This window comes from Nerophis lumbriciformis, linkage group LG39 (assembly GCF_033978685.3).
Source record: "Nerophis lumbriciformis linkage group LG39, RoL_Nlum_v2.1, whole genome shotgun sequence".
Lineage (NCBI taxonomy): Eukaryota > Metazoa > Chordata > Actinopteri > Syngnathiformes > Syngnathidae > Nerophis > Nerophis lumbriciformis.
Genome location: NC_084586.2, coordinates 4,857,716 through 4,884,000, shown reverse-complemented (window position 1 = coordinate 4,884,000; position 26,285 = coordinate 4,857,716). Strand labels below are relative to the sequence as shown.

General features: G+C 45.2%; 1 protein-coding gene across 2 annotated transcripts in view; it reads left to right on the top strand.

Annotated features, from left to right (window-relative positions):
* The window catches only part of erbin (erbb2 interacting protein), a 108,272-nt gene extending 82,489 nt beyond the window's left edge, over positions 1–25,783 (top strand). The window contains exons 7-27 of one of the 2 annotated variants that reach the window (XM_061931973.1): positions 4,413–4,469; positions 7,390–7,453; positions 7,702–7,776; positions 8,122–8,266; positions 9,138–9,210; positions 11,463–11,592; positions 11,672–11,787; positions 12,898–12,967; positions 13,069–13,168; positions 14,707–14,828; positions 14,925–15,098; positions 15,163–15,348; positions 15,407–15,524; positions 15,613–15,796; positions 15,874–17,296; positions 17,525–17,647; positions 18,251–18,307; positions 18,464–18,625; positions 18,731–18,823; positions 18,908–18,982; positions 24,080–25,783. In XM_061931973.1, the coding sequence (XP_061787957.1) occupies positions 4,413–4,469; positions 7,390–7,453; positions 7,702–7,776; positions 8,122–8,266; positions 9,138–9,210; positions 11,463–11,592; positions 11,672–11,787; positions 12,898–12,967; positions 13,069–13,168; positions 14,707–14,828; positions 14,925–15,098; positions 15,163–15,348; positions 15,407–15,524; positions 15,613–15,796; positions 15,874–17,296; positions 17,525–17,647; positions 18,251–18,307; positions 18,464–18,625; positions 18,731–18,823; positions 18,908–18,982; positions 24,080–24,187 (3,655 nt within the window). In that variant the 3' untranslated portion in view covers positions 24,188–25,783. The remainder of the gene's footprint in view (positions 1–4,412; positions 4,470–7,389; positions 7,454–7,701; positions 7,777–8,121; positions 8,267–9,137; positions 9,211–11,462; positions 11,593–11,671; positions 11,788–12,897; positions 12,968–13,068; positions 13,169–14,706; positions 14,829–14,924; positions 15,099–15,162; positions 15,349–15,406; positions 15,525–15,612; positions 15,797–15,873; positions 17,297–17,524; positions 17,648–18,250; positions 18,308–18,463; positions 18,626–18,730; positions 18,824–18,907; positions 18,983–24,079) is intronic. The other variant, XM_061931974.1, reaches the window with a different exon arrangement.
* The last annotated feature ends 502 nt before the right edge of the window (positions 25,784–26,285 follow it).

Here is a 26,285-nt window from a genome sequence, read left to right as displayed (position 1 = left end):
TACAATATGTATATTCTATCATGACAACAACATGACTGCAAATTGTTCATTGCTTCTCTTGGACTGCTTTTGTATGTGTGCAGGCGCTGCTGTCAAACAAATATGTTATGTTAAACCACCAATGGCAAAATAGGCTAGCCGGTGGTGTTTTTGTATTATTTTTTGCTTTGAAAAATGTTACTTTGAGGAAATTGTAAACAGCACCTTTAAATGTTAGGACAAAGTAGTGGTTGTTAGTCTAGACCTAAACTAGTTCAAGGACTGTGGGATCTAACAGAAAAAGGAAGGTTGTTCCACAGGTGATACGGCTGAAATGTTCCCTTTTTAACATTACTGAAAAATATTAGCAGTGAAAGAAATCAATCAATCTCAATCAATCTTTATTTATATAGCCCTAAATCACAAGTGTCTCAAAGGGCTGCACAAGCCACAACGACATCCTCGGTACAAAGCCCACATACGGGCAAGGAAAAACTCACCCCAGTGGGACGTCGATGTGAATGACTATGAGAAACCTTGGAGAGGACCGCATATGTGGGTAACCCCCCCCCTCTAGGGGAGACCGAAAGCAATGGATGTCGAGTGGGTCTGACATAATATTGTGAGAGTCCAGTCCATAGTGGATCCAACATAATAGTAAGAGTCCAGTCCATAGTGGGGCCAGCAGGACACCATCCCGAGCGGAGACGGGTCAGCAGCGTAGATGTTCCCAGCCGATGCACAGGCGAGCGGTCCACCCCGGGTCCCGACTCTGGACAGCCAGCACTTCATCCATGGCCACCGGACCTGTGCCCCCCCCCCCCCCCCCCCCCCCCCCTCAAGGAAAAGGGGAGCAGAGGAGAAAAGAAAAGAAACGGCAGATCAACTGGTCTAACAGGGGGGCTATTTAAAGGCTAGAGTATACAAATGAGTTTTAAGATGGGACTTAAATGCTTCTACTGAGGTAGCATCTCTAATTGTTACCGGGAGGGCATTCCATAGTACTGGAGCCCGAATAGAAAACGCTCTATAGCCCGCAGACTTTTTTTGGGCTCTGGGAATCACTAATAAGCCGGAGTTCTTTGAACGCAGATTTCTTGCCGGGACATATGGTACAATGCAATCGACAAGATAGGAAGGAGCTAGACCGTGTAGTATTTTATACGTAAGTAGTAAAACCTTAAAGTCACTTCTTAAGTGCACAGGAAGCCAGTGCAGGTGAGCCAGTATAGGCGTAATATGATCAAACTTTCTTGTTCTTGTCAAAAGTCTAGCAGCCGCATTTTGTACCAACTGTAATTTTTTAATGCTAGACATAGGGAGACCCGAAAATAATACGTTACAGTAGTCGAGACGAGACGTAACGAACGCATGAATAATGATCTCAGCGTCGCTAGTGGATAAAATAGAACGAATTTTAGCGATATTACGGAGATGAAAGAAGGCCGTTTTAGTAACACTCTTAATGTGTGATTCAAAGGAGAGAGTTGGGTCGAAGATAATACCCAGATTCTTTACTGATTCGCCTTGTGTAATTGTTTGGTTGTCAAATGTTAAGGTGGTATTATTAAATAAATGTCGGTGTTTAGCAGAACCGATAATCAGCATTTCCGTTTTCTTGGCGTTGAGTTGCAAGAAGTTAGCGGACATCCATTGTTTAATTTCATTAAGACACGCCTCCAGCTGACTACAATCCGGCGTGTTGGTCAGCTTTAGGGGCATGTAGAGTTGGGTGTCATCAGCATAGCAATGAAAGCTAACACCGTATTTGCGTATGATGTCGCCTAGCGGCAGCATGTAACTGCTAAAGAGTGCAGGGCCAAGAACCGAACCCTGAAGAACTCCGCACGTTACCTTAACATAGTCCGAGGTCACATTATTATGGGAGACGCATTGCATCCTGTCAGTAAGATAAGAGTTAAACCACGACAAAGCTAAGTCTGACATACCAATACGTGTTTTGATACGCTCTAATAAAATATTATGATCGACGGTATCGAAATACTGTTAAACAGCTCTTCAATGACAGGAAAAAATACTCAAATAAACTGACAAAGGGACTATAGAATAAATACAGTTGTTGATGTAAATTGCAGTGCAAATGTTTAATTAGCGCTGTTAGAAATAATGAGTTAACTTATGTGATTAATCATTAAAAATTATTACATTAATCACGTATAAACGCAGAAAATCACGCAATTTACTTTTTTTTACCCTAATTGTGGGTTGTTATACGGTCAGTGATCAGGTCAATGCATATGCCAGTGCAAAAATGAGAAACTGTTGTGTACAGTGGCAAATTTCACTTTAAAAAATACACCCAGATGGGACTTTAGATACAACTGTTACCAGGTTTTGAGTAAATAAATAATGTGTATTCACGTAAAACATTTAAAACTGTTTCTGACTTTCTGACAATCAAATTGTATATTGGGCTCTTTTTTTAAGTTACCGTATTTTTTGGAGTATAAGTCGCACCGGCCGAAAATGCATGATAAAGAAGGAAAAAAACTTACATAAATCGCACTGGAGTATAAGTTGCATTTTTTGTGGAAATGTATTTGATAAAACCCAACACCAAGAGTAGACATTTGAAAGGCAATTTAAATAAATAAAGAATAGTGAACAACAGGCTGAATAAGTGTACATTATATGAGGCATAAATAACCAACTGAGAACGTGCCTGGTATGTTAACGTAACATATTATGGTAAGAGCCATTCAAATAACTGACATATATAACATGCTATACGTTTACCAAACAATCTGTCACTCCTAATCGCTAAATCCCATGAAATCTTATACGTCTAGTCTCTTACGTGAATGAGCTAAATAATATTATTTGATATTTTACGGTAATGTTTTAATAATTTCACACATAAGTTGCTCCTGAGTATAAGTCGCACCCCCAGCCAAACTATGAAAAAAACTGCGAGTTATAGTCCGAAAAATACGGTAATTTAAGTTATGCAAATGGTTAAAAACCTGTGATTAATTATGATTAATCCAGTATCAAAAGTGTGATTAATATATAAAGGGACAAGCGGTAGAAAATGGATGGATGGGATATATATATTTTAGAGATGCGCGGATAGGCAATTATTTCATCCGCAACCGCAACAGAAAGTCATCAACCATCCGCAATCCACCCGATCTAACATTTGATCAGAACCGCATCCGCCCGCACCCGCCCGTTGTTATATATCTAATATAGACGATGCAAGGCATTAGTGAGGTTATAAAGCTTTTGCCTGTTAAAGAAAGGAGACTGATCCAATGCAGCACAGACATTCGCGTGCCACGCTGTCACGACCCAGACGCACACCAGTGCGCAATCATATGGGAGCCGCGCTGAGCGCACCTCCAAGCGCGTCTCGCTGCCGGCGACGGCCGGGTATATGGGCCCGACGCTCCAGCGCCATCTATTTTCAGGGCTAGTTGATTCGGCAGGTGGGTTGTTACACACTCCTTAGCGGGTTCCAACTTCCATGGCCACCGTCCTAGCTGCTGTCTATATCAACCAGGGTGAGCCCCACCCCTTTCGTGAGCGCACTGCGCGCGGAGTGACCCCTGTTACGCGCCCCCGGAAACAGGGGTGGCGGGCAGGTAAGCTGCGCGGGCGGAGCGCGCGGAGTGACCCCTGTTACGAGCCCCCGGCCACGGGGGTGGCGGGCAGGTAAGCTGCTTAACTGCTGCGCGTGACGCCGGCCGCGGCGAAGGCGGACGAGGCGGGGTGTCGGTGCGGTGGGCGCGGTGGTGACCCTGGACGTGCGTCGGGCCCTTCTCGCGGATCGCCTCAGCTACGGCTCCCGGTGGGGCCCTCTCGGGGGAAGGGGCCTCGGTCCCGGACCCCGGCGAGGCGTCCCTTCTCCGCTCCGTAAAAGTGTCCATCTCTTTTTTTTTTTTTCTTCTGTTGTGGCATATGCTGCAGGTGCCTGCTCGTTTTTCGTATGTGGGTAACAACATTTAACTATGTATATATATTTCCGAATTGGTTTAACTGCCACCCGCCTGAATCTATTTAAAATCTAATTTTTTTTAATAATTTGAACCACCCGACCCGACCCGACCCGCGGATAAAATCTAATTTTTTTAAATTTCATCCGCCCGATCCGCGGATAATCCGCGGACTCCGCGGTTGTGCCCGCAAACCGCGCATCTCTAATATATATATATATATATATGTATATATATATATATAATTTGACAGCCCTAGTATATTTTATATACTTAAAAAAAATAAAAAATCTTCCCAGAGAGCCATTTCTTTTTCTTTAGGCTTGCTTGTTGTCTGCACAACTAACCTCTAGCTTTCTTATGATGAGTAATTACTGTAAACATGCGTCACAAGCAGTATGTTCCATTAATTGTTTGTAGATGAACAATTGGAATAAGGGCATGATGCTGACATTTATTTTTGTCTTATGGCTGCAGGCTGACAAAGTTGCAGATTTTGGAGCTGAGAGAGAACCAGTTGAAGATGTTGCCAAAGTAAGTAAAGAGATATAGCTTCTCTTTTACTCCTCCTCCTCCTATATCCCTTCGCTCCACACTTCAGGCTTCTTGTTATACAAGATCTACACCACCCCACCCACCCACCCACTTTCTCTTTCCCGACTGCTTGCTGTGACAGTTTTCTTTATTTTTTTTTTATTTTTTACCGTAGCTGAGATGTTTCTCCATCAGAGGAGGTGACAATAGTAGACCAATTAAAACATATACTGACAAAGCTCTAGATGCTTCCAGTGGAGGTTTTGTCCACTGTGCTTCCATTTTACATTCACACAAGCAGTCCTGCACTTGCCTTTTCGTGAGGGGGACAGCCGCCGCCTGGCGCTCGTCTCCCTGTGTTTATGTGACAGATGCCAGACCTGTTAATGGCTGGAGAACTGACAAAGAGAGGCACTAACCGTTGGGAAGGTTGCTCAGGACAACGTGCAGGCATCTCGGAGATGTCAACAAATGTTTTTACAGACAAAGGGAGCCTTTTCAGGGTTCTCGCATTGAAGAGCACACACTCTCATAAGCAGGCTGATGCTTTTTAGAAAAATGCTGCTCGGCAGTCGCAATCCACAGTGTTCATTCCCGCAGATTCTGCACATTTTATTGTGAACTCTCTCAGCACATTCGATGATGTCTGGGGGACTACTAGCCAACTTGGTGAAAACACTGGGTGTCTCTCAACATTGACTGACAACCATTTATATCAAATTACAGTTTACTTTATGGAAAAAAAAAACATATTTTATGTCAGTCACCTGCTAAACAGGAAGTATATTTTGACAGCTAATGGGCAAACTTGCTGAAAACTTGTTGTAATGAAATGGCAACAGTTTGTTTATTATATATTGAAGTACATCACGTTTAGTCACACAATTTAACATGTCCAAAAAGGAGCTGGAAGAATCAGAGGGGATTTAATTCTACTCCTTCTTTCAACAATAACTGATAGTTTAACTTCCCGTGTTTAAAGGGGAACATTATCACAATTTCAGAAGGGTTAAAGCCATTAAAAATCAATTACCAGTGGCTTATTTTATTTTTCGAAGTTTTTTTCAAAATTTTACCCATCACGCAATATCCCTAAAAAAAGCTTCAAAGTGCCTGATTTTAATCATCGTTATATACACCCGTCCATTTTCCTGTGACGTCACATAGTGATGCCAACTCAAACAAACATGGCGCATAGAACAGCAAGCCATAGCGACATTAGCTCGGATTCAGACTCGGATTTCAGCGGCTTAAGCGATTCAACAGATTAGGCATGTATTGGAACGGATGGTTGTAGTGTGGAGGCAGGTAGCGAAAACGAAATTGAAGAAGAAACTGAAGCTATTGAGCCATATCGGTTTGAACCGTATGCAAGCGAAACCGACGAAAACGACACGACAGCCAGTGACACGGGAGAAAACGAGGACAAATTCGGCGATCGCCTTCTAACCAACGATTGGTATGTGTTTGTTTGGCATTAAAGGAAACTAACAACTATGAACTAGGTTTACAGCATATGAAATACATTTGGCAACAGCATGCACTTTGAGAGTGCAGACAGCCCAATTTTCATCAATTAATATATTCTGTAGACATACCCTCATCCGCGCTCTTTTCCTGAAAGCTGATCAGTCCAGTTTTGGAGTTGATGTCAGCAGGCCAGGGAAACTAGGGTCGATATTCTTCTCTTGATCATCTTCGGTGGCATAAGGGACGGTGTGAGCCAAGACATCCAGGGGGTTTAGCTCGCTCGTCTGCGGGAACAAACTGCCGCCATTGCTTGCCGTGCTACCGAGGGCCTTTGTCCCTGAATTGCTCACACACTCCGGCAGATTCAATGGGGGTCTGGCGGCAGATTTCTTTGACTTTATCGTTGGAAATGCATCTGCTTTGAGTGTCGCAGGATATCCACACATTCTTGCCATCTCTGTCGTAGCATAGCTTTCGTCGGTAAAGTGTGCGGAACAAACGTCCAATTTCTTGCCACTTTCGCATCTTTGGGCCACTGGTGCAACTTGAATCCGTCCCTGTTCGTGTTGTTACACCCTCCGACAACACACCGACGAGGCATGATGTCTCCAAGGTACGGAAAACAGTCGAAAAAACGGAAAATAACAGAGCTGATTTGACTCGGTGTTTGAGAAAATGGCGGATTGCTTCCCGATGTGACGTCACGTTGTGACATCATCGCTCCGAGAGCGAATATTAGAAAGGCGTTTAATTCGCCAAAATTCACCCATTTAGAGTTCGGAAATCGGTTAAAAAAATATATGGTCTTTTTTCTGCAACATCAAGGTATATATTGACGCTTACATAGGTCTGGTGATAATGTTCCCCTTTAACATGTAACAGGTTACCACATTTCTATTAGCCATATTCAGTAGTAAATTATGAATATTAGAAGTAGAGTTGACAAACAGGTCAGAAACATTGTGCAAGTGTGGGATATTGTGTATGATAAACAATACCTTAATTCAATCAGAAAAAGATTGAAACGTCAATATCGTACTGAGTGCAGAGTGTAACATGTTTTTATTGGTTGTTCAGCTACACACTTCAAGCTGTCAGTACTTGGAGTCAGAGTGGTCAAAGTTGCCATCAGACAGCGACGGGCTTTCCGACAACAACCTTTTGTGGTGTGTCTTGAATTTACTTTTCATGCCCTTGAGATCTAAACAGAGTGCCTGGTGGTCCTCTGCTTTCTGTCCCTGCTGGACCGCCATGGAAAGACCAGTCCTGCAAAGAGCCAAACACACACACACACACACGTACATACAACATAAAGGACCTGGCCCGTGTTGCTTGTAATACCCGCTGACAGCTTCCTCTCATTTCATCACTCTACTTTTCCTCCTTTGTGTTTACGTCATCCTGACCCACTTTCTGATGCTCAAGATCCTGTGTTTTTGTGTGCCCACAGAAGCATGCAGAAGCTCACACAGTTGGAGAGGTTGGACCTGGGCAGCAATGAGTTCACTGAAGTGGTGAGTATCCCGGGGCGCTGCCCGCTCCCTCATGTTTGGGGGTGCACTTGCCGTAAAGTACACTTACAGTGCATTAGAGATACAGGGGAGGGGAGCAGGTCGAATTAATAACCGTAAATATTGTCGAAAAGGAAGTGACAACAAAATAAACGCTGTGACTGTTGAGAGAGGTCCAGCTTGTTTGCGATGCTCTTCATTCCATCTCTGCCACACACACATTTGAACCTTTCTCTGTTGGCCATCTACAGCCTGAGGTGATGGAGCAACTGACTGGAATCAAGGAGCTCTGGATGGATGGAAACAGACTGACCTTCTTACCAGGGGTACTGAGATTCATGCACACACACACATGCACAACCTCAACTCTGCGTCATTCTCATCCTCATTATGCACCATTTTTCTCTTAAGTGGGTCAAAATGAATGCTTTTAATTCTGGCATGTCAGCAACATCCTCTGTAGTCCAAGAGGCCATTGGTCCTTAAATTCTGTGTTTTCTCACAGTAGAATAATCTTTTCCATAATTGTTTTATGATGTGCTGGTTGCACAACGATAGTCAAAGGGCTTAAATCTGGTTGATCTTTATCATAGATGTGTCTTTCTCCGTCTCCTGTGTGTTCAGGAATGGAAAAAAACAAAAAACATTTTTTCTCTGTGTGTGTGCCTCAGATGCTGGGCATGCTCAAAGAGTTGGTGTACCTGGATGTCTCCAAGAACAACCTGGAGATGGTGGATGAGCAAATCTGCGGTGCTGAAAGTCTGCAGGACCTGCTGCTCTCCAACAACGCTCTGACGCAACTGCCCGGCTCCATCGGTAACCCCTCTGACGCCGCCTTCTTCATACGCGCTTATAAAGCTTTAATTTCTCATTTTCCTAAATCAAATTATTGCCTTTGGCGTCAAATATATTTACCGTATTTTCGGACCGGTATATAAGCTGCACCCACTACATTTTAGAAAAAAATATATTTTTCCCATATATATATATATATATATATATATATATATATATATATATATATATATATATATATTTATTTGCATACCTTAATTGTTTCCAATAGTAGTCTGTAACAAGGCAGTAAAACGGCTGATTAAACTAAACAGAGGTCATCGTCATGGGCCACTAGCTGCCGAAGCAAGCTCTCCAATCAGCTAAACAAACTCAATTACTCCACGGTGACGTCTTGGTGAATTTAATGAGGAATTTGTGAAACTGAAACAATACAAAACATTACCTTTGTAAGTTAATAATATTAACACAGACACTCATAAAAGTGTTGGCATATTAGTTCATGCTAACGATGTTAGCTTCATTACATTACCATTGCACGTACAAATATGCATGAAAACACTCTTACAGACGTCCCATATTTAGTGTTTATTGAAAACTATTAGCATTATGGCCTTCAGCAAAGAAAAACCCATAAATTAGTGGCACCATTTTATAAGCCGCAGCAAAAAAATAGGGGCTTATTTTACGGTATACACGGTACTAGCATTTGTGAAAAGAGTAATTTTCTTCTGTGGGAACATGAACGCAATCAGTGAGGATTAATTTGCAGTGAGATGAGGGTATTGATGACAGTCGTCTGTAATCCAATATGCCGCAGTTTCCCTAACTAAAGAACCTGGAGCTCTTTTGTTGTTGTGTAACCCTCTCTCTCTCTTTCTCTGGTCTTTAGGCTCGCTGAAGAAACTGACTGCTCTGAAGGTGGATGAGAACCAACTGATGTACTTGCCTGACTCCATTGGAGGGTGAGCCTGGAGTCTTTCTCGCACGGTCGACTGAAATTTACAAGGAGCATGTCCAAGTCCTTGTGTCACTGCTTCATTTTCTTCTTGACTGTTTCCCATCTAACAATTTTCTCAAGTTGGAATGTGTCTCCTGGTGTAGGCCAGTGCTTCACAATTATTTTCCATTATGCCCCCCATGAAGAAGAAAATATTCTGCGCCCCCACTCTCCACCGTCACTATAAATAGTATAATTTGTCTGTTAAATTGTTATAACTATATCTCTGCATAACATTTGAAGCTTATTAACATTCAAGGAAACAAAACACTCGCCTTTCCTCGTCTTCCACTGTGGTTACAGTGAAGCTAAGTGCTACGTACACTTCATCATATTCTGGTATGGCAAAAAAAGCATCTTCCCCAAAGTTACACTTGCCCTTGCATTGCACCGTGACCCCCAAGGGGAGCCCTCCCCACTATTTGAGAAGGACTGGTGTAGGCTGACATACAGGTAAAAGCCAGTAAATTAGAATATTTTGAAAAACTTGATTTATTTCAGTAATTGCATTCAAAAGGTGTAACTTGTACATTATATTTATTCATTGCACACAGACTGATGCATTCAAATGTTTATTTCATTTAATTTTGATGATTTGAAGTGGCAACAAATGGAAATCCAAAATTCCGTGTGTCACAAAATTAGAATATTGTGTAAGGCTAATACAAAAAAGGGATTTTTAGAAATGTTGGCCAACAGAAAAGTATGAAAATGAAAAATATGAGCATGTACAATACTCAATACTTGGTTGGAGCTCCTTTTGCCTCAATTACTGCGTTAATGCGGCGTGGCATGGAGTCGATGAGTTTCTGGCACTGCTCAGGTGTTATGAGAGCCCAGGTTGCTCTGATGGTGGCCTTCAACTCTTCTACGTTTTTGGGTCTGGCATTCTGCATCTTCCTTTTCACAATACCCCACAGATTTTCTATGGGGCTAAGGTCAGGGGAGTTGGCGGGCCAATTTAGAACAGAAATACCATGGTCCGTAAACCAGGCACGGGTAGATTTTGCGCTGTGTGCAGGCGCCAAGTCCTGTTGGAACTTGAAATCTCCATCTCCATAGAGCAGGTCAGCAGCAGGAAGCATGAAGTGCTCTAAAACTTGCTGGTAGACGGCTGCGTTGACCCTGGATCTCAGGAAACAGAGTGGACCGACACCAGCAGATGACATGGCACCCAAACCATCACCCAACCATGCAAATTTTGCATTTCCTTTGGAAATCGAGGTCCCAGAGTCTGGAGGAAGACAGGAGAGGCACAGGATCCACGTTGCCTGAAGTCTAGTGTAAAGTTTCCACCATCAGTGATGGTTTGGGGTGCCATGTCATCTGCTGGTGTCGGTCCACTCTGTTTCCTGAGATCCAGGGTCAACGCAGCCGTCTACCAGCAAGTTTTAGAGCACTTCATGCTTCCTGCTGCTGACCTGCTCTATGGAGATGGAGATTTCAAGTTCCAACAGGACTTGGCGCCTGCACACAGCGCAAAATCTACCCGTGCCTGGTTTACGGACCATGGTATTTCTGTTCTAAATTGGCCCGCCAACTCCCCTGACCTTAGCCCCATAGAAAATCTGTGGAGTATTGTGAAAAGGAAGATGCAGAATGCCAGACCCAAAAACGCAGAAGAGTTGAAGGCCACTATCAGAGCAACCTGGGCTCTCGTAACACCTGAGCAGTGCCAGAAACTCATCGACTCCATGCCACGCCGCATTAACGCAGTAATTGAGGCAAAAGGAGCTCCAACCAAGTATTGAGTATTGTACATGCTCATATTTTTCATTTTCATACTTTTCAGTTGGCCAACATTTCTAAAAATCCCTTTTTTGTATTAGCCTTAAGTAATATTCTAATTTTGTGACACACGGAATTTTGGATTTTCATTTGTTGCCACATCAAATCATCAAAATTAAATGAAATAAACATTTGAATGCATCAGTCTGTGTGCAATGAATAAATATAATGTACAAGTTACACCTTTTGAATGCAATTACTGAAATAAATCAAGTTTTTCAAAATATTCTAATTTACTGGCTTTTACCTGTATATTCTGAGGTGGTTTGTTGATCTGCTTTGTGTCGCAGACTCATGCTGTTGTCAGACTTTGTTTGTTTTATAAAAAGCCCTATGAAGCTGAATGTTAGCATGGCAATGATTACATATCCGATCTCATTAGATTAGCTGCCATTTTCGTTGTGACCAAAGTACATGTTTCATCACCAGGCTGACTGGTCTGGATGAACTGGATTGCAGCTTCAACGAGATCGAAGCCTTGCCGTCCTCCATCGGCCAGTGTGTCAGCATCCGCACCTTCGCTGCGGATCACAACTTCCTTAGCCAGCTTCCCCCGGAAGTGAGTGCATGTCTCACTCTCGTGCTGACTTACTGTATGTTCCTTATTTAATCTGTGGTGCTTTTTTTTCTAACGACAGATGGGCAACTGGAAGAGTGCAACGGTGCTTTTCCTCCATTCCAACAAGCTGGAGTCGCTGCCGGAGGAAATGGGCGACATGCAGAAGCTAAAGGTCATCAATCTGAGCAACAACAAGTGAGGACTGACATCTGTTGAGCTTTAACAAAGTACACGTGTGCTAACACGAGACGACTATGCTTAACTGGCCTTGCAGCAGCTCTTGTCACCAGAACTTCTTATTATGAGCATAAACAACAGCGGTGTCTACAATACCTTCATTAAACTTGAAATCACTCATCTGAAAACTATCCCTTCCAACATTGGGTGTTTAATTTCAATCAATCAATCAATCAATGTTTATTTATATAGCCCTAAATCACAAGTGTCTCAAAGGGCTGCACAAGCCACAACGACATCCTCGGTATAGCCCACATAAGGGCAAGGAAAAACTCACCCCAGTGGGACGTCGATGTGAATGACTATGAGAAACCTTGGAGAGGACCGCATATGTGGGTAACACCCCCCTCTAGGGAGACCGAATGCAATGGATGTCGAGTGGGTCTAACATAATATTGTGAGAGTCCAGTCCATAGTGGATCCAGCATAACAGTAAGAGTCCAGTCCACAGTGGGGTCAGCAGGAAACCATCCCGAGCGGAGACGGGTCAGCAGCGCAGAGATGTTCCCAACCGATATACAGGCGAGCGGTTCACCCCGGGTCCCGACCCCGGACAGCCAGCACCCCATCCATGGCCACCGGATCTGTGTGTCTCCCCTTCCACAAGGGATAGGGGGGAACAGAGGAGAAAAGAAAAGAAACGGCAGATCAACTGGTCCAAAAAAGGGGGGCTATTCAAAGGCTAGAGTATACAAATGAGTTTTGAGATGGGACTTAAATGTTTCTACTGAGGTAGCATCTCTAACTGTTACCGGGAGGGCATTCCATAGTGCTGGAGCCCGAATAGAAAACGCTCTACAGCCCGCAGACTTTTTTTGGGCTCTGGGAATTTAAAATGTTATGGTGCTATGAAATGATCCATTCCAGGGTCAGACTGTCCCCATCATATCAACTTAATCAGGTTTCACTGTAATTCTAAAAACCTGCATAGCTTACACTAAACTTTTTAATAATGGAATGTTAGTGTGTTCCTCGTGAGTATAGGGATTCATTCATGGGGTTGTGAGGATTTTAAAGCTGCAGATTTGTATGAATTAATTAGCTAACATCTGTTTTGTTTAACTGCAGATTGAGGAACATCCCCTACAGTTTCACTAAACTGAGCCAAATGACAGCAATGTGGCTGTCTGAAAATCAGGTAAGGCCCGACTTACTGCCTTTGCGGCCTCATCTATACACTGAAGTTAGAAATGAGTACCTTATTAAGACAAAACATTTTTTTTCTCTTATTTCTTCCAGTCCAAACCCTTGATCCCACTGCAGAAAGAAGAGGATCCAGAGACTAAGAAAACGGTGCTGACAAACTACATGTTCCCCCAGCAGACCAGGACAGAGGACTGTGAGTACTGACATGTTTAATGTTATTAGCATTAGCAGCCTTTTCCAAATAGGTCACACATCTTCAGTGTGACGGGTGAACCTGCAAAGTATGCCTACATGCATATTTAGTTGGTGAGCGGGCTACCTGAGACTGAGTTGGCTTCCTCTGCCAAGCGTCTCTTAACGAGGTGTCCTGTTACGTCAGGTGAACTGCATAAACCGGTCTTCTCTTGACACGCTACACGCTGCTGAAATGGTCATGAGTCCGCATAATCATCTGTGTAATGATGTCAGCAAGTTAATGTCCTATTGTACATGTTTGTCAATTCACATTTAATTACAGTTATGGAAACATGCATCTTTAGGGATGTTTTACTGAGTCATTGTTATCTTTGTGCCATCTAGTGGTAAAACTCCGACTTGCACTCATTCAATACAGCAGATTAAACAACTTTTATGATTGAATCATGAAAATATCACAGTATTATCTTTGTTAAGGTTACAATTGATACAGATCTTGTATTAACTCTTATTAGGTTGTATACAGTTTGTCTTGTCCCAAGGCATTTAAAAAAATAATACAATTGTTGGCTTGGGATGATAGTCAGTAAGTTAATTAATTGAACGATAAATGAAAATTGCCTTGATAACTTTTCCGGTATCGAGAAAATGCCAAGTCTGTGTGTTTCTTTTTTCTTCTCTGGCTTTCAGAGTTAATACAAGATGTCTCGCTCTGTGCATCGCTATCAGCACCTGATCACGTTTAATTGACAGTAAAATTAAATGAACAGAGTGAAGCCTCTTGTCAGTCATCCACAATCTTTTTTTTTGGCATCAGCATGCGGGACCGCTAGCTTACACACATATGATACACGGACATTGGCTCGCTCGTCGCGAGTCACTAGTGAGAAGCATAGCTAAGTAACACAAGTTAGGAGGGAAAAAGATTAGAAAGCCAATTGTCCCTGTGTGGAAATATTTAATCTTCAAACTGATCGATCAACTTGACCCTATCAGCACAGACAAACAAACAGGCAAGTATGCAGCGATGGCATTGGCAACAAAAAAGACAACAAAACCCAATTTTTCCGTTTGGGGGGTAAAAAAAGGGCACATCAAGATGCTCAATATGTACTGAAGTGCAATTTTTGCTAACAGATTGAGAGTCCATTTTTAGTTTTGTTTGTTTAACTAATTAGGATAATTAAGTTATTGACCTACCAATGGTAAAAAAAATACTACAGTAATAAAACATATTTGAGTTTGAATGTGTTACTGGCATTATTATTATCATTACAGTTTAACTATTCTATTCTACATTATCATTGTCAAATGCTTACAATGTTGTTCATAGAGACAATTGTATTGTATTGTCTTATGTCGCATTAAAAAAGCATTAAATTAGATTTGCTGATAGCTGCAGAAACGCTAATATAGGTGTCGCAATGTTGTTGTTGAGATAATTTAGTGTGGTCACAAGTGACGCTCCCTGTAAGTGACTAGATCTCTCTTTATTTAAGATCCATGTCCACCAAGACTCATGTGCATGTGTTTCAGACATTCCCAACTCTGACTCGGACAGCTTTAATCCAACCTTGTGGGAGGAGCAGCGCAAACACAGAGCTCAGGTGGCGTTTGAGTGTGACGAGGACAAGGACGAGAGGGAAACGCCTCCGAGAGTATGTGATCATTTGACAGTTCCCTCTGGCCTTTTATTTGGATATTTCTAATGAAGGTGTTGACTTTCTGACTGACTTTTACCGGCGATCCTCCAGGAGGGCAACCTTAAGCGCTACCCCACTCCGTATCCAGATGAGCTGAAGAACATGGTGAAGACGGCCCAGTCGGTGGCACACAGGCTCAAGGAGGACGAGTCGGGCGATGAGTCTGTAAAAGACTCCAAACCCATGGAGAGGAACCATATTGGTGTGCAGGATGTGGGAGTAAAGGTCAGCTTTTCTACGACGTCTCCTCTGCTTGAGTTTTTCCACTGACATTCATGTTTGTGTGCAGGTGATAGAAGCCCCCTGTCCTAATGGCCGGCTGTCAGACACAGAGTCCAAAGCTTGCAACGTCACATTCACGATCCCCAACCATCCAGAACCAGCATCAAAGGACACGTCTGAGTCTTTCAGCTCCCAGCTTGTCCCACTCAGGTCATCAGAGGGCTCCCTGATGAACCACGAGGACACGCTGGAGGTACGTACCAGCTTCATGTCAAAGCCTCCCGGGAACTTCATACTTCTTCTCTTCTCAGGACTCTGAGGAGCTGTCTGAAGAAGAGGGAGAGATGAAAATTGCCGAGATGAGGCCGCCTCTCATTGAGATCTCCATCAACCAGCCTAAAGTGGTGATGATAAGTAAGGACAAGAAAGGTACGTTCTGTGGAGCTGTGGCTATATCCTGTAAGAAAAGAGACAACCGTGTTTGCTGTACATAAATAAACATATTCTTGCCATCCAGACGACAGCAAGGATGCGGACTCGCTGCTTGACGACACGGTGGCCAACAGCAACCAAAACAACAGCAACTGCTCGTCACCGTCACGCATGTCGGACTCTGTGTCGCTGACCACCGACAGCAGTCAGGACAACTCCCTGTGCACCCCGGAGAGGGAGGCAAAGATGCCCTTCCTTTCAAAAAGCAGGTCAGTGTCACGATTCAGCTCTTTTTACAACAACACGCTTCCCATTTGGCCAACGTCATCCTCCATCTTTGTTGCAGGCAAGAAGACGAGAACATGAACCCTTCCAAAGACACCAGCACGCTCCTTCATAACGGCAACGGCTCTGAAACGTCTCTCCAAGCGCTGCTGAGGGGCCAGCAGACCACCACCGAGCCAGCGGGCGACTATGACCTGTCCATGGAGGCCAGACTGGCCTTCATCGAAAAGGGACTGAACAACGGTGTGGGAGACGGCTACACCAAGTGGGACCAGATCAACATGAACGTGTCCAACCCGCCGACAGACAACATGGTCCAGCTGGAACCTCACAATGGTTCACTCGGACGGGAGGAAGTTGACGCCAAGCGAGGTTATGACAACATGCAGCACTTTCAAAACGGGAACCAGCAGGTCGTGTCCGCGGCCGGCGTGACATCAAGTGGCGAGATGTCTCGCAGCACCGAGGAACTGTCTCCAGAGAGGAGGGGCCACGCCCCTCAGGTGACCAAGTCTCAGAGTGTCAGCAACATAGAAACGGGCGCATTGAAGCCGTACTCGTTTGACAACGATGGCGACGCCGCAGCAGAGGCTAGGATGGTAGGCAGTGGCCCCGGGCCCAGTCAGGGCTCCACGGCTCAGGGCCAGAGCATAATGAGGAGCAAATCCGCCTCCTTGCTCAACGACCAGACTCTTCAGGTCTACCCGAGCTCTCACGCCTCCTCCTCAGACATGCTGTCGTCCTCAAATCTTGCCACCAGCTCCAGCAGGTACCCAGCCCCCTCCAGCATGGCAATGGGCGCGCCCCCTCCTCAATACAATGTACAGTACGCAAGCAGCGCCATGCCAAAAGAGGGGATGTGGACCCAGAGGACGCCAATTCCTCCAGAACACCAAGGCTACCTCCCACCTGCTGCCCACTCACTCGCCAACACCAACTACTCCAACCGTAATCAGGCCCCCCCCTACCCACTGCAGCCACAGCACAGGGCCCCCCCCATAGGATGCAAACTTCCTGGAGACATTTGGGCCAAGGATAGGCTTCCGTCTACCAGCAGCCTGTCCAGTGGGGGTCCATTACAGCGGCAGAGTAGCACCACCTCCGTGGGCGAGGGCAGACGCATGCAGCTGCCTGAGGGTGACTACATGACCTACAGGGACATCCACACCCTCGCCAGGGGCCCGCTGGCCATGAGCCAGGCGGCGCAGAGGCCCATTTCGGCCCGCACTTACAGCATTGACATCTCCACTCCAGCCCGTCCTCCCGCCGCCAGGCCGCAGCCCCACGAGCTTCCAGAGAGGACAATGTCGGTCAGCGACTTCCACTACCAGCAAGGCAGCCCCAGCAAGAGGCCCAATGTCAGGGTGAGGTCGGAGCACTCCCTCCTGGACGGGCCCGGGCTGGTGTCGGGGGGACCGGGAAGGGTACCGGTGGACTGGAGGGACCAGGTGATGCGGCACATTGAGGCCAAGAAAATGGAAAAGGTAAAAAAAATAAGATATATGAGCAAAAAATGTAATGGAACTACACTCTTTGATGTAAGATCTATTCTAGTCTATTGGAACAGAGGCTACAATTTAAGCACATCTGGTGTTCCTTTCCTAATGCATGAAGCGTTTGCTCTTTGTTGCATGTGTGTGTCACTCTTTTGGTGGATTGCATGGCCACCGCTGACGTGTGGGCCGGCGCCTGATGTCGTCTGTCGTGTTCAGAACGCACTGTCTCGCTCCTATAATTCCAATAGCGCGCCGCTGGGCTCCTCCCACTACAGCAGCTGTAGGGATGTGCGAGTCAGCCACGGCTCGCTGGTGTTTAGGCCCTATGGCGCCTTCAGCGTGAGTACCGCCACATGAACGTCAACTGCCAGCGTTCATGCTAAGGCTTCCCGTTAGTCCGACTAGTGTCTCCTGCTGTATTAGACCCCTGCAAACATCTGCCACTGAGACCAGTGTGAGAATGTTTGTTTTGTTAGTATCCCAAGTGCTCCCCGTACTTTGTACATCCCATCATTTATACAAGTGGAATTTACAAATATTGAACAACTAGGTATGGGATTATAGACCCCAATAAGCCCTAATACATGTTCACGTTAATATCAGCTGCTGTCCTAATCCTCCAACCATCACCTTGACCGTCTTTTAACTTCCTGTGCTGCTTCATCGTCTTCATCCTCCACCTTGTCATCGCTTCAGCGTCACCTCACAACGTCTCGCTTTGTGCTTTGACGTCAGAGTTTGTACGGAAGGTAAGTGGAGGAGAACGTGCAAATATTTTAGCGACGCTCAATCGGCATGTAGTTGAAAGCCACGCTTTTTTTCCTCTCCTCTTCCTCATCGAATTGTTTTTCTAACAACTTAGATCGCCTCACACTGTTTGCTGTCCTTGTCATATCGTGATGAAATATTTATGTGTGAATAATCAACATTTGTTTCTTTTAGGACGATGTGTTTGGACCGCCAGGTCAGCAGAGCTACACCATGGACTCGCGCAGAAAAGTAGGTTGAGGTCCCTTTTCTACCACTAGAGGGTGCTCCACCAAACTAAAATATTTACTTAATTGGCACAGGCATTAATCAAGCATGTTCATTCCTGCACTGGTGCTGTGTACGGATAAACAGCGAGAAGCTTTGACGTCTGCTTTGGTGTCCCAGGTACCTCTGATGAACGGACAGATGAGCTCAACCGCTCGTCCTCACATGAGCCAGGCGCCCATGGCCCGCCATCCCTCGAGAGAGCAGCTCATTGATTACTTGATGCTCAAAGTCTCACAGCAGGGACCCCCGCGGGCGCCACACGAGGCACCACAGCACGAGGTCAGTTTGGTCCAAACCTTTCTCTCGTTCCTTTTTTGACTGTGAAATTACAGCAAAACCCCCTGTTGTTTTAGGATTGGAAATAACAAAGTTAATGCATTTCAGATCCATGTGAAGGTGGAGAAAAATCCTGAACTTGGTTTCAGTATATCGGGAGGAGTGGGAGGTCGTGGCAACCCTTTTCGTCCAGATGACAATGTAAAGTTTTCTTTGTGTGCATGTCATTAAAAATGTAACTCCTAATTATTGCAACAATAACATGTCCAACTTTGATCATTTTAGGGGATTTTTGTGACGAGGGTCCAACCTGAGGGACCGGCTTCCAAGATTCTTCAGCCTGGTGATAGAATTATCCAAGTATGTCACTTTTTGTGCCTGGGGCGATAGTCAATTAAAACCTCTAAAGGCCTTAGTGGCCACATGCATGGACAGCACCTTTTAGCTCTTATTTCCAAAATTGTGTACACTACTGAATTGGGGTCTTATGGCTGCTTATGTGGACACTTATGCTGCCATCTGATGGTGTCAGAAGAGTATAACATACAACGGAATTTGGGGGAAAAAAAAGTGTAAAAATAAGATTTAGCATGTCACTAAACATGAAGTACACATTTGTTACTTATGGACTAAGTACATCATATCAAAAGATGATTCTTAGTTGTTATTCTAATTAGGGTCCAATAAGCCCAAATAGCAAAGAGAAATAAAAAAAGCATGTAAACAAACAGCTTGGGCTTTAAGAGGTTAATTAATATCACTTAATCCAACAAAATTAATATTGACTTGATAACTTTGATAAATTGTACTGTGTGTATTTTCTTTGTCTCTTGCTTTTAAAACGTATAAGAGCCTTCACTTTGTCCATCTTTGTTCAATTGCAGATTTATATGAACAGAGTGAATCCTCTTGTCGGTCATTCACTATGTATACTTTTGTCTAGGTGGGTGGAGGCGGAACCGCTTGCTTACATACTTAGAGCACCTTGCTAGTCGCTACTTTGGTGAGAAGCACTGCAAGGTAGCAAACAATTGATTTCAAAGCCAAATGTGTTGGAATACTTTGGCTTTAAACCCAATGTAAAAGAATAGCCCATTAACACGAACAAACGAGCCAGAATGCCAAATTTGTTGGAAAGTGATGGCAACAGAAAAAAAGACAACAAAACAAACCACCCAACCAAGTTTTTCCAACTAGGGAAAAAACTGCACTTCAAGATATTCCATAATTATTTATTTAAATTTTTGCTACTCAATTTTTTAAATATGTTTTTACTTATTTAGGATAGCTAAAAGTTTATAAGCTTCCAATTAGTCAATTGCTAATTTAAATGAACCCGCTTGTCAGTCATCCACAATATTTGTCTCGGTTGGTGGACTGCTAAGCTTACAGCTAGTTGCGAGTGAGAAACACAGCAAAGTAACAAAAAGTAGGAAAAAAATTGGATTTCAAAGCCAAATTTGTTGGAGATTGGCTTTAAACCAAATGAAAAAAATTATCCCATCAACATGGATGACTGAGCCAGTATGCCAAATTTGTTGGAAAGCAATGGCAATAGCTCCTCTCTGAGCTGCCACCTTATCGTGGTAGAGGAGTTTGCGTGTCCCAATGATCGGAGGAGCTATGTTGTCCGAGGGCTTCCATGCCCCTTGGTAGGGTCTCCCAAGACAAACAGGTCCTAGGTGAGGGATCAGACAATGAGTAGCTCGAAGACTTCTATGGAAATGCAAAAACCGAGACTCCGATTTCCCTTGCCCGGACGCGGGTCACCGGGGCCCCCCTCTGGAGCCAGGCCCGGAGTTGGGGCACGATGGCAAGCGCCTGGTGGCCGGGCCTGTCCCCATGGGGCCCGGCCACAGCCCGAAGAGGCAACATGGGTCCCCCCTCCAATGGGCTCACCACTCATGGGAGGGGCCATAGAGGTCGGGTGCGTTGTGAGCTGGGCGGAAGCTGAAGGCGCAAGGCACTTGGCGGTCCGATCCTCGGCTACATAAGCTAGCTCTTGGGATGTGGAATGTCACCTCGCTGGGAGGGAAGGAGCCTGAGCTAGTGCGCGAGGTGGAGAAGTTCCGACTGGATATAGTCGGACTCACTTCGACGCACAGCAAGGGCTCTGGAACCAGTTATCGAGAGGGGCTGGACTCTCTTCCACACTGACGTTGCACACCGTGAGAGGCGACGGGCTGGGGTAGCAATTCTTGTTGCCCCCCCGGCTCAAACCCTGCAAGTTGGAGTTCAACCCAGTGGACGAGAGGGTAGCTTCCCACCGCCTTCGGGTGGGGGGACGGGTCCTGACTGTTGTTTGTGCTTACGCACCAAACAGCAGTTCAGAATACCCACCCTTTTTGGATACACTCAAGGGAGTACTGGAAAGTGCTCCCCCGGGTGATTCCCTTGTCCTACTTGGGGACTTCAACGCTCATGTTGGCAACGACAGTGAAACCTGGAGAGGCGTGATTGGGAAGAATGGCCGCCCGGATCTGAACCCTAGTGGTGTTTTGTTATTGAACTTTTGTGCTCGTCACAGATTGTCCATAACAAACACCATGTTTAAACATAAGGGTGTCCATATGTGCACTTGGCACCAGGACACCCTAGGCCGCAGTTCCATGATCGACTTTGTAGTTGTCATTGGATTTGCGGCCTCATGTTTTGGTCACTCGTGTGAAGAGAGGGGCGGAGCTTTCTACCGATCACCACCTGGTGGTGAGTTGGGTGTGACGGTGGGGGACGATGCCGGACAGACCTGGCAGGCCCAAACGCATAGTGAGGGTCTGCTGGGAACGTCTAGCAGAGTCTCCTGTCAGAGAGTTTCAATTCCCACCTCCGGAAGAACTTTGAACATGTCACAAGGAGGTGCTGGACATTGAGTCCGAGTGGACCATGTTCCGCACCTCTATTTTTGAGGCGGCTGATTGGAGCTGTGGCCGCAAGGTAGTTGGTGCCTGTCGTGGCGGTAATCCTAGAACCTGTTGGTAGACACCGGCGGTGAGGGATGCCGTCAAGCTGAAGAAAGAGTCCTATCGAGTTGTTTTGGCTCATAGGACTCCGGAGGCAGCGGACAAGTACTGACAGGCCAAGCGGTGTGCGGCTTCAGCGGTCGCGGAGGCAAAAACTTGGACATGGTAGGAGTTCGGGGAAGCCATGGAAAACGACTTCCGGACGGTTTTGAAGCGATTCTGGACCACCATCCGCCGCCTCAGGAAGGGGAAGCAGTACACTGTCAACACCGTGTATGGTGAGGATGGTGTTCTGCTGACCTCGACTGCGGATGTTGTGGATCTGTGGAGGGAATACATGGAAGAACACGTCTTCCTATGAGGAAGCAGTTCCTGGGGAATCTGTGGTGGGCTCTCCTATTTCTGGGGCTGAGGTTGCTGAGGTAGTTAAAAAGCTCCTCGGTGACAAGGCTCCCAACTATCGTGGGATCACACTCCTCAGCGTTCCCGGTAAGGTCTATTCAGGTGTACTGGAGAGGAGGCTACGCCGGATAGTCGAACCTCGGATTCAGGAGGAACAGTGTGGTTTTCGTCCTGGTCGTGGAACTGTGCACCAGCTCTATACTCTCGGTAGGGTCCTTGAGGGTGCATGGGAGTTGCCCAACCAGTCTACATGTGCTTTGTGGACTTGGAGAAGGCCATTCGACCGTGTCCCTCAGGAAGTCCTGTGGGGAGTGCTCAGAGAGTATGGGGTAATGGACTGTCTGAGTGTGGCGGTCCGCTCCCTGTATGATCAGTGCCAGAGATTGGTCCGCATTGCCGGCAGTAAGTCGGACACGTTTCCAGTGAGGGTTGGACTCCGCCAAGGCTGCCCTTTGTCATCGATTCTGTTCATAACTTTTATGGACAAAATTTCTAGGCGCAGTCAAGGCGTTGAGGGGATCTGGTTTGGTGGCTGCAGGATTAGGTCTCTGCTTTTTGCAGATGATTTGGTCCTGATGGCTTCATCTGCCCAGGATCTTCAGCTCTCACTGGATCGGTTCGCAGCCGAGTGTGAAGCGACTGGGATGAGAATCAGCACCTCCATGGTTCTCCCTGGAAAAGGTTGGAGTGCCATCTCCTGGTTGGGGAGGAGACCCTGCCCCAAGTGGAGGAGTTCAAGTACCTTGGAGTCTTGTTCACGAGTGAGGAAAGAGTGGATCGTGAGATCGACAGGCGGATCGGTGTAGCGTCTTCAGTAATGCGGACGCTGTATCGATCCGTTGTGGTGAAGAAGGAGCTGAGCCGGAAGGCAAAGCTCTCAATTTACCGGTCGATCTACGTTCCCATCCTCACCTATGGTCATGAGCTTTGGGTTATGACCGAAAGGACAAGATCACGGGTACAAGCGGCCGAAATGAGTTTCCTCCGCCAGGTGGCGGGGCTCTCCCTTAGAGATAGGGTGAGAAGCTCTGCCATCCGGGGGGAGCTCAAAGTAAAGCCGCTGCTCCTCCACATCGAGAGGAGCCAGATGAGATGGTTCGGGCATCTGGTCAGGATGCCACCCGAACGCCTCCCTAGGGAGGTGTTTAGGGCACGTCCGACCGGTAGGAGGCCACGGGGAAGACCCAGGACACGTTGGGAAGACTTTGTCTCCCGGCTGGCCTGGGAATGCCTCAAGATCCCCCGGGAAGAGCTGGACGAAGTGGCTGGGGTGGACGAAGTAGCTGGGGAGAGGAAACTCTGGGCTTCCCTGCTTAGGCTGCTGCCCCCTTGACCCAACCTCAGCTAAGCGGAAGAAGATAGACGGATGGATGGCAATGGCAATAGAAAAAAACAAAAACAAACCACCCAACTAAGTTTTACTGACTAGGGAAAAAGCTGCATTTTAAGATGTTCGATATTTATTTGACTTTTTTCATGTTTGTTTCCTTATTTAGGGTAGTTAAAAGTTATTGAGCTTCGCATTAGTCAATTGTGGAATTAACGAACCCTCTTGCCACTCATCCACAATATTTGTCTTAGTGGTGTCGCGAGTGAGAAACACTGCAAGGTAACAAAAATTAGGAGAAAAAAACTTTATTTCAAAGCCAAATTTCCTTTTGTAAGAATATTTTTGGCTTTAGACCAAATGAAAAAGATTAGCCCATCAACACGGACGAACGAGCAAGTATGCCTAATTTGTTGGGAAGTGATGGCAACACAAATACAACAAAACAAATATACTCATAGTTGATTTGATTTGTATTGTTTGTTTATCGTTTTAGGATTAATTAAGTCATTGACCTTTCAGTTACAAAGGTACAAAACACTAAAGTAAAGAGAAATAAAAGTTTGAAGTGGTCCTTACTTGCATTACTATTTTATATTTAAATTACCTTATTGTTTAATTTGGTTTCAAAATAATGCTGACAATATAATCGTGTATCGGCAATAATTTGTGGGACAGTATATCGCCCTGTAAAAATGTGTCATCGGCCCAGGCATACCAATAAGGCACTTTTTTGTGTGTTTCAAACAACATCTCCTGTCTTCACAGGCGAATGGATACAGCTTTGTGAATATCGACCACGGGAACGCTGTTTCCCTCCTCAAGACCTTTGCCAACACTGTGGATCTGACAATCGCGAGAGACGTGCAAGCGTAGACGGGACTGGGAACAGGAGATGTTATTTTTCTAGATCCATGGGCACCTGTTGGGACTATTTGTGGTAGCTGAAACGGGAGAACGCCACTCGAATGTAAGCGGGTCGACACGGCCAACATCAGCCAACGGGGCCGTCACTGTGGTTTCTATTTTTATACAAACTGAGCTCCCTTCGTGCAGAGAATTCCATGTTCTACCACTTGTCACCATGACCACTAGGGGGGCAGGGCTCCCCCGCCCCCCCCCCCCCTTTCACTCATCCACTTTGCCCTTTTTTTTCCAACTTTTGATGTGAAATGTCTGCAGTTCAAGGTGGACTGTGTCCTGTGCTGGTGGAGCGCGGGTGGATGTGGATGAAGGCGATGTTTGAGAACCTGCAGACACCCCGCGTCCTGTCCAGCCGGCCACGTTCCCGTCATACCTCGGAAGAATCGGTTTCTCGGACCAGGAGAGTTCAAAGTAGAAACAAGAAGAAAGTAGGAGAGCTGCTCGGCCTTAATGTGCTAGAGACGTTTTAATTTTTTACAGCGTGGCCGCTCTTCTACACGACCAAAGCAAGTGTGCACATTAGGGATGGAGAGGATTAGTAAGAACAGGTCACCATTTCATGGTTTTGTTTTGATTTAAGGCGGCCACCATGTGGATTCATACTTTACCTTTGGGACACCACCACACTTTGCCTTTCTTTTTATGTCCATTCATGTGAATTTGAGTTCTTTCTGTGTGGGAGCAGCAAGTGCCATATTGACCTGGGGATGACCTTTGAACCCAGCACCACCAAGCAATAGTCCGTTTGCAGCTTCCAGGCTTCGAAGCAATAACAAAAAAATCACATTGGATTGTTTTTAAACCCTTTTAGAAACACCTGATGATTTTACATGATTTTGTTTCTTTTATATCAAAAGGTTTTGTAATGAAATAGCACATGAAATATATATATGTATATGTATAGGATAGTGTGAAGAAAAGTCTGCGTGGTGTAAATGTTTGTCACCCTTTATAACGTAGGTGTTCAAAGTCAAAATGATTTTATTCACCTGTCAGCTGCATGAAGTGAGTCCGTCATTCCCTTCCAGCAGGACATTAATGAGCACATTCATGCAGACCAAGTTGGGCATAATTCTGTTAATTAACAGTCACGTTTCATACAAGATCAGCATGGATACTTTTTTCTGGCAAATGGTGATTTAATGTGCAGTTTTCAAAATGTTATTTTGTTTCCTTGTTGGTGATTCTGATTTCTATACATGTTAATTACAGTCTGTCTTTGTTGACAATCTTGGGAGATCATTTGTGGGTTTCTTCATCCATGACGTCTTATTTATTTTTGAAGGCTTGTTTTAGACCGTACTAATCAAAATGTAAATACGCAGAAACAGAAAATGAACGACGAGATTATCAAGTTTCAGATGTACAACCAGCAATAAGTTCCACTGCAGAGAGGCACCAGTTTTCATGAATCGCTTGTATGTTTCTATTGTACCTGAAATGGTCACAGTGACGTCGACATGCATTCATGCCACATTCCAGATTTTGTACATAGTGTTTCTGGCACAACCTGTGGAAAATAAACTAATGCTCTTTCACAATGAACAAGTGTTGTATGTTTGTATTAGAGATGCGCGGATAGGCAATTTATTTCATCCGCAACCGCGGCAGAAAGTCGTCAACCATCCGCCATCCACCCGATGTAACGTTTGATCAGAACTGCATCCGCCCGCCATCCGCCCGTTGTTATATATCTAATATTAATAAAAATAAAAAAAAAAGGGTGAAAACTACGCGAATTGCACCTTGTGCAGACAAGATTTTTCGATCGGACACGGAGGAATTAGTGATGTAAAAGACCACGTTGGGACAAAAAAACACAAGTCTAATGCCGTTGCTAGCGATACAAGTGGAAAACTTTCAACGTTTTTCGTCGCCCAAACAGATTCTTTGGATGTGATAAATGCCGAAGTTTTATTTACGGAGGCAATAATTGAGCATGGACTTCCAATCGCACTGGCTGATCACATGGGACAGTTAATAATGTAATGCAACCTTTAAAAATCATTACGCGGTGATCGCGATCCCAAAAATAAACTTTTCTTGCATG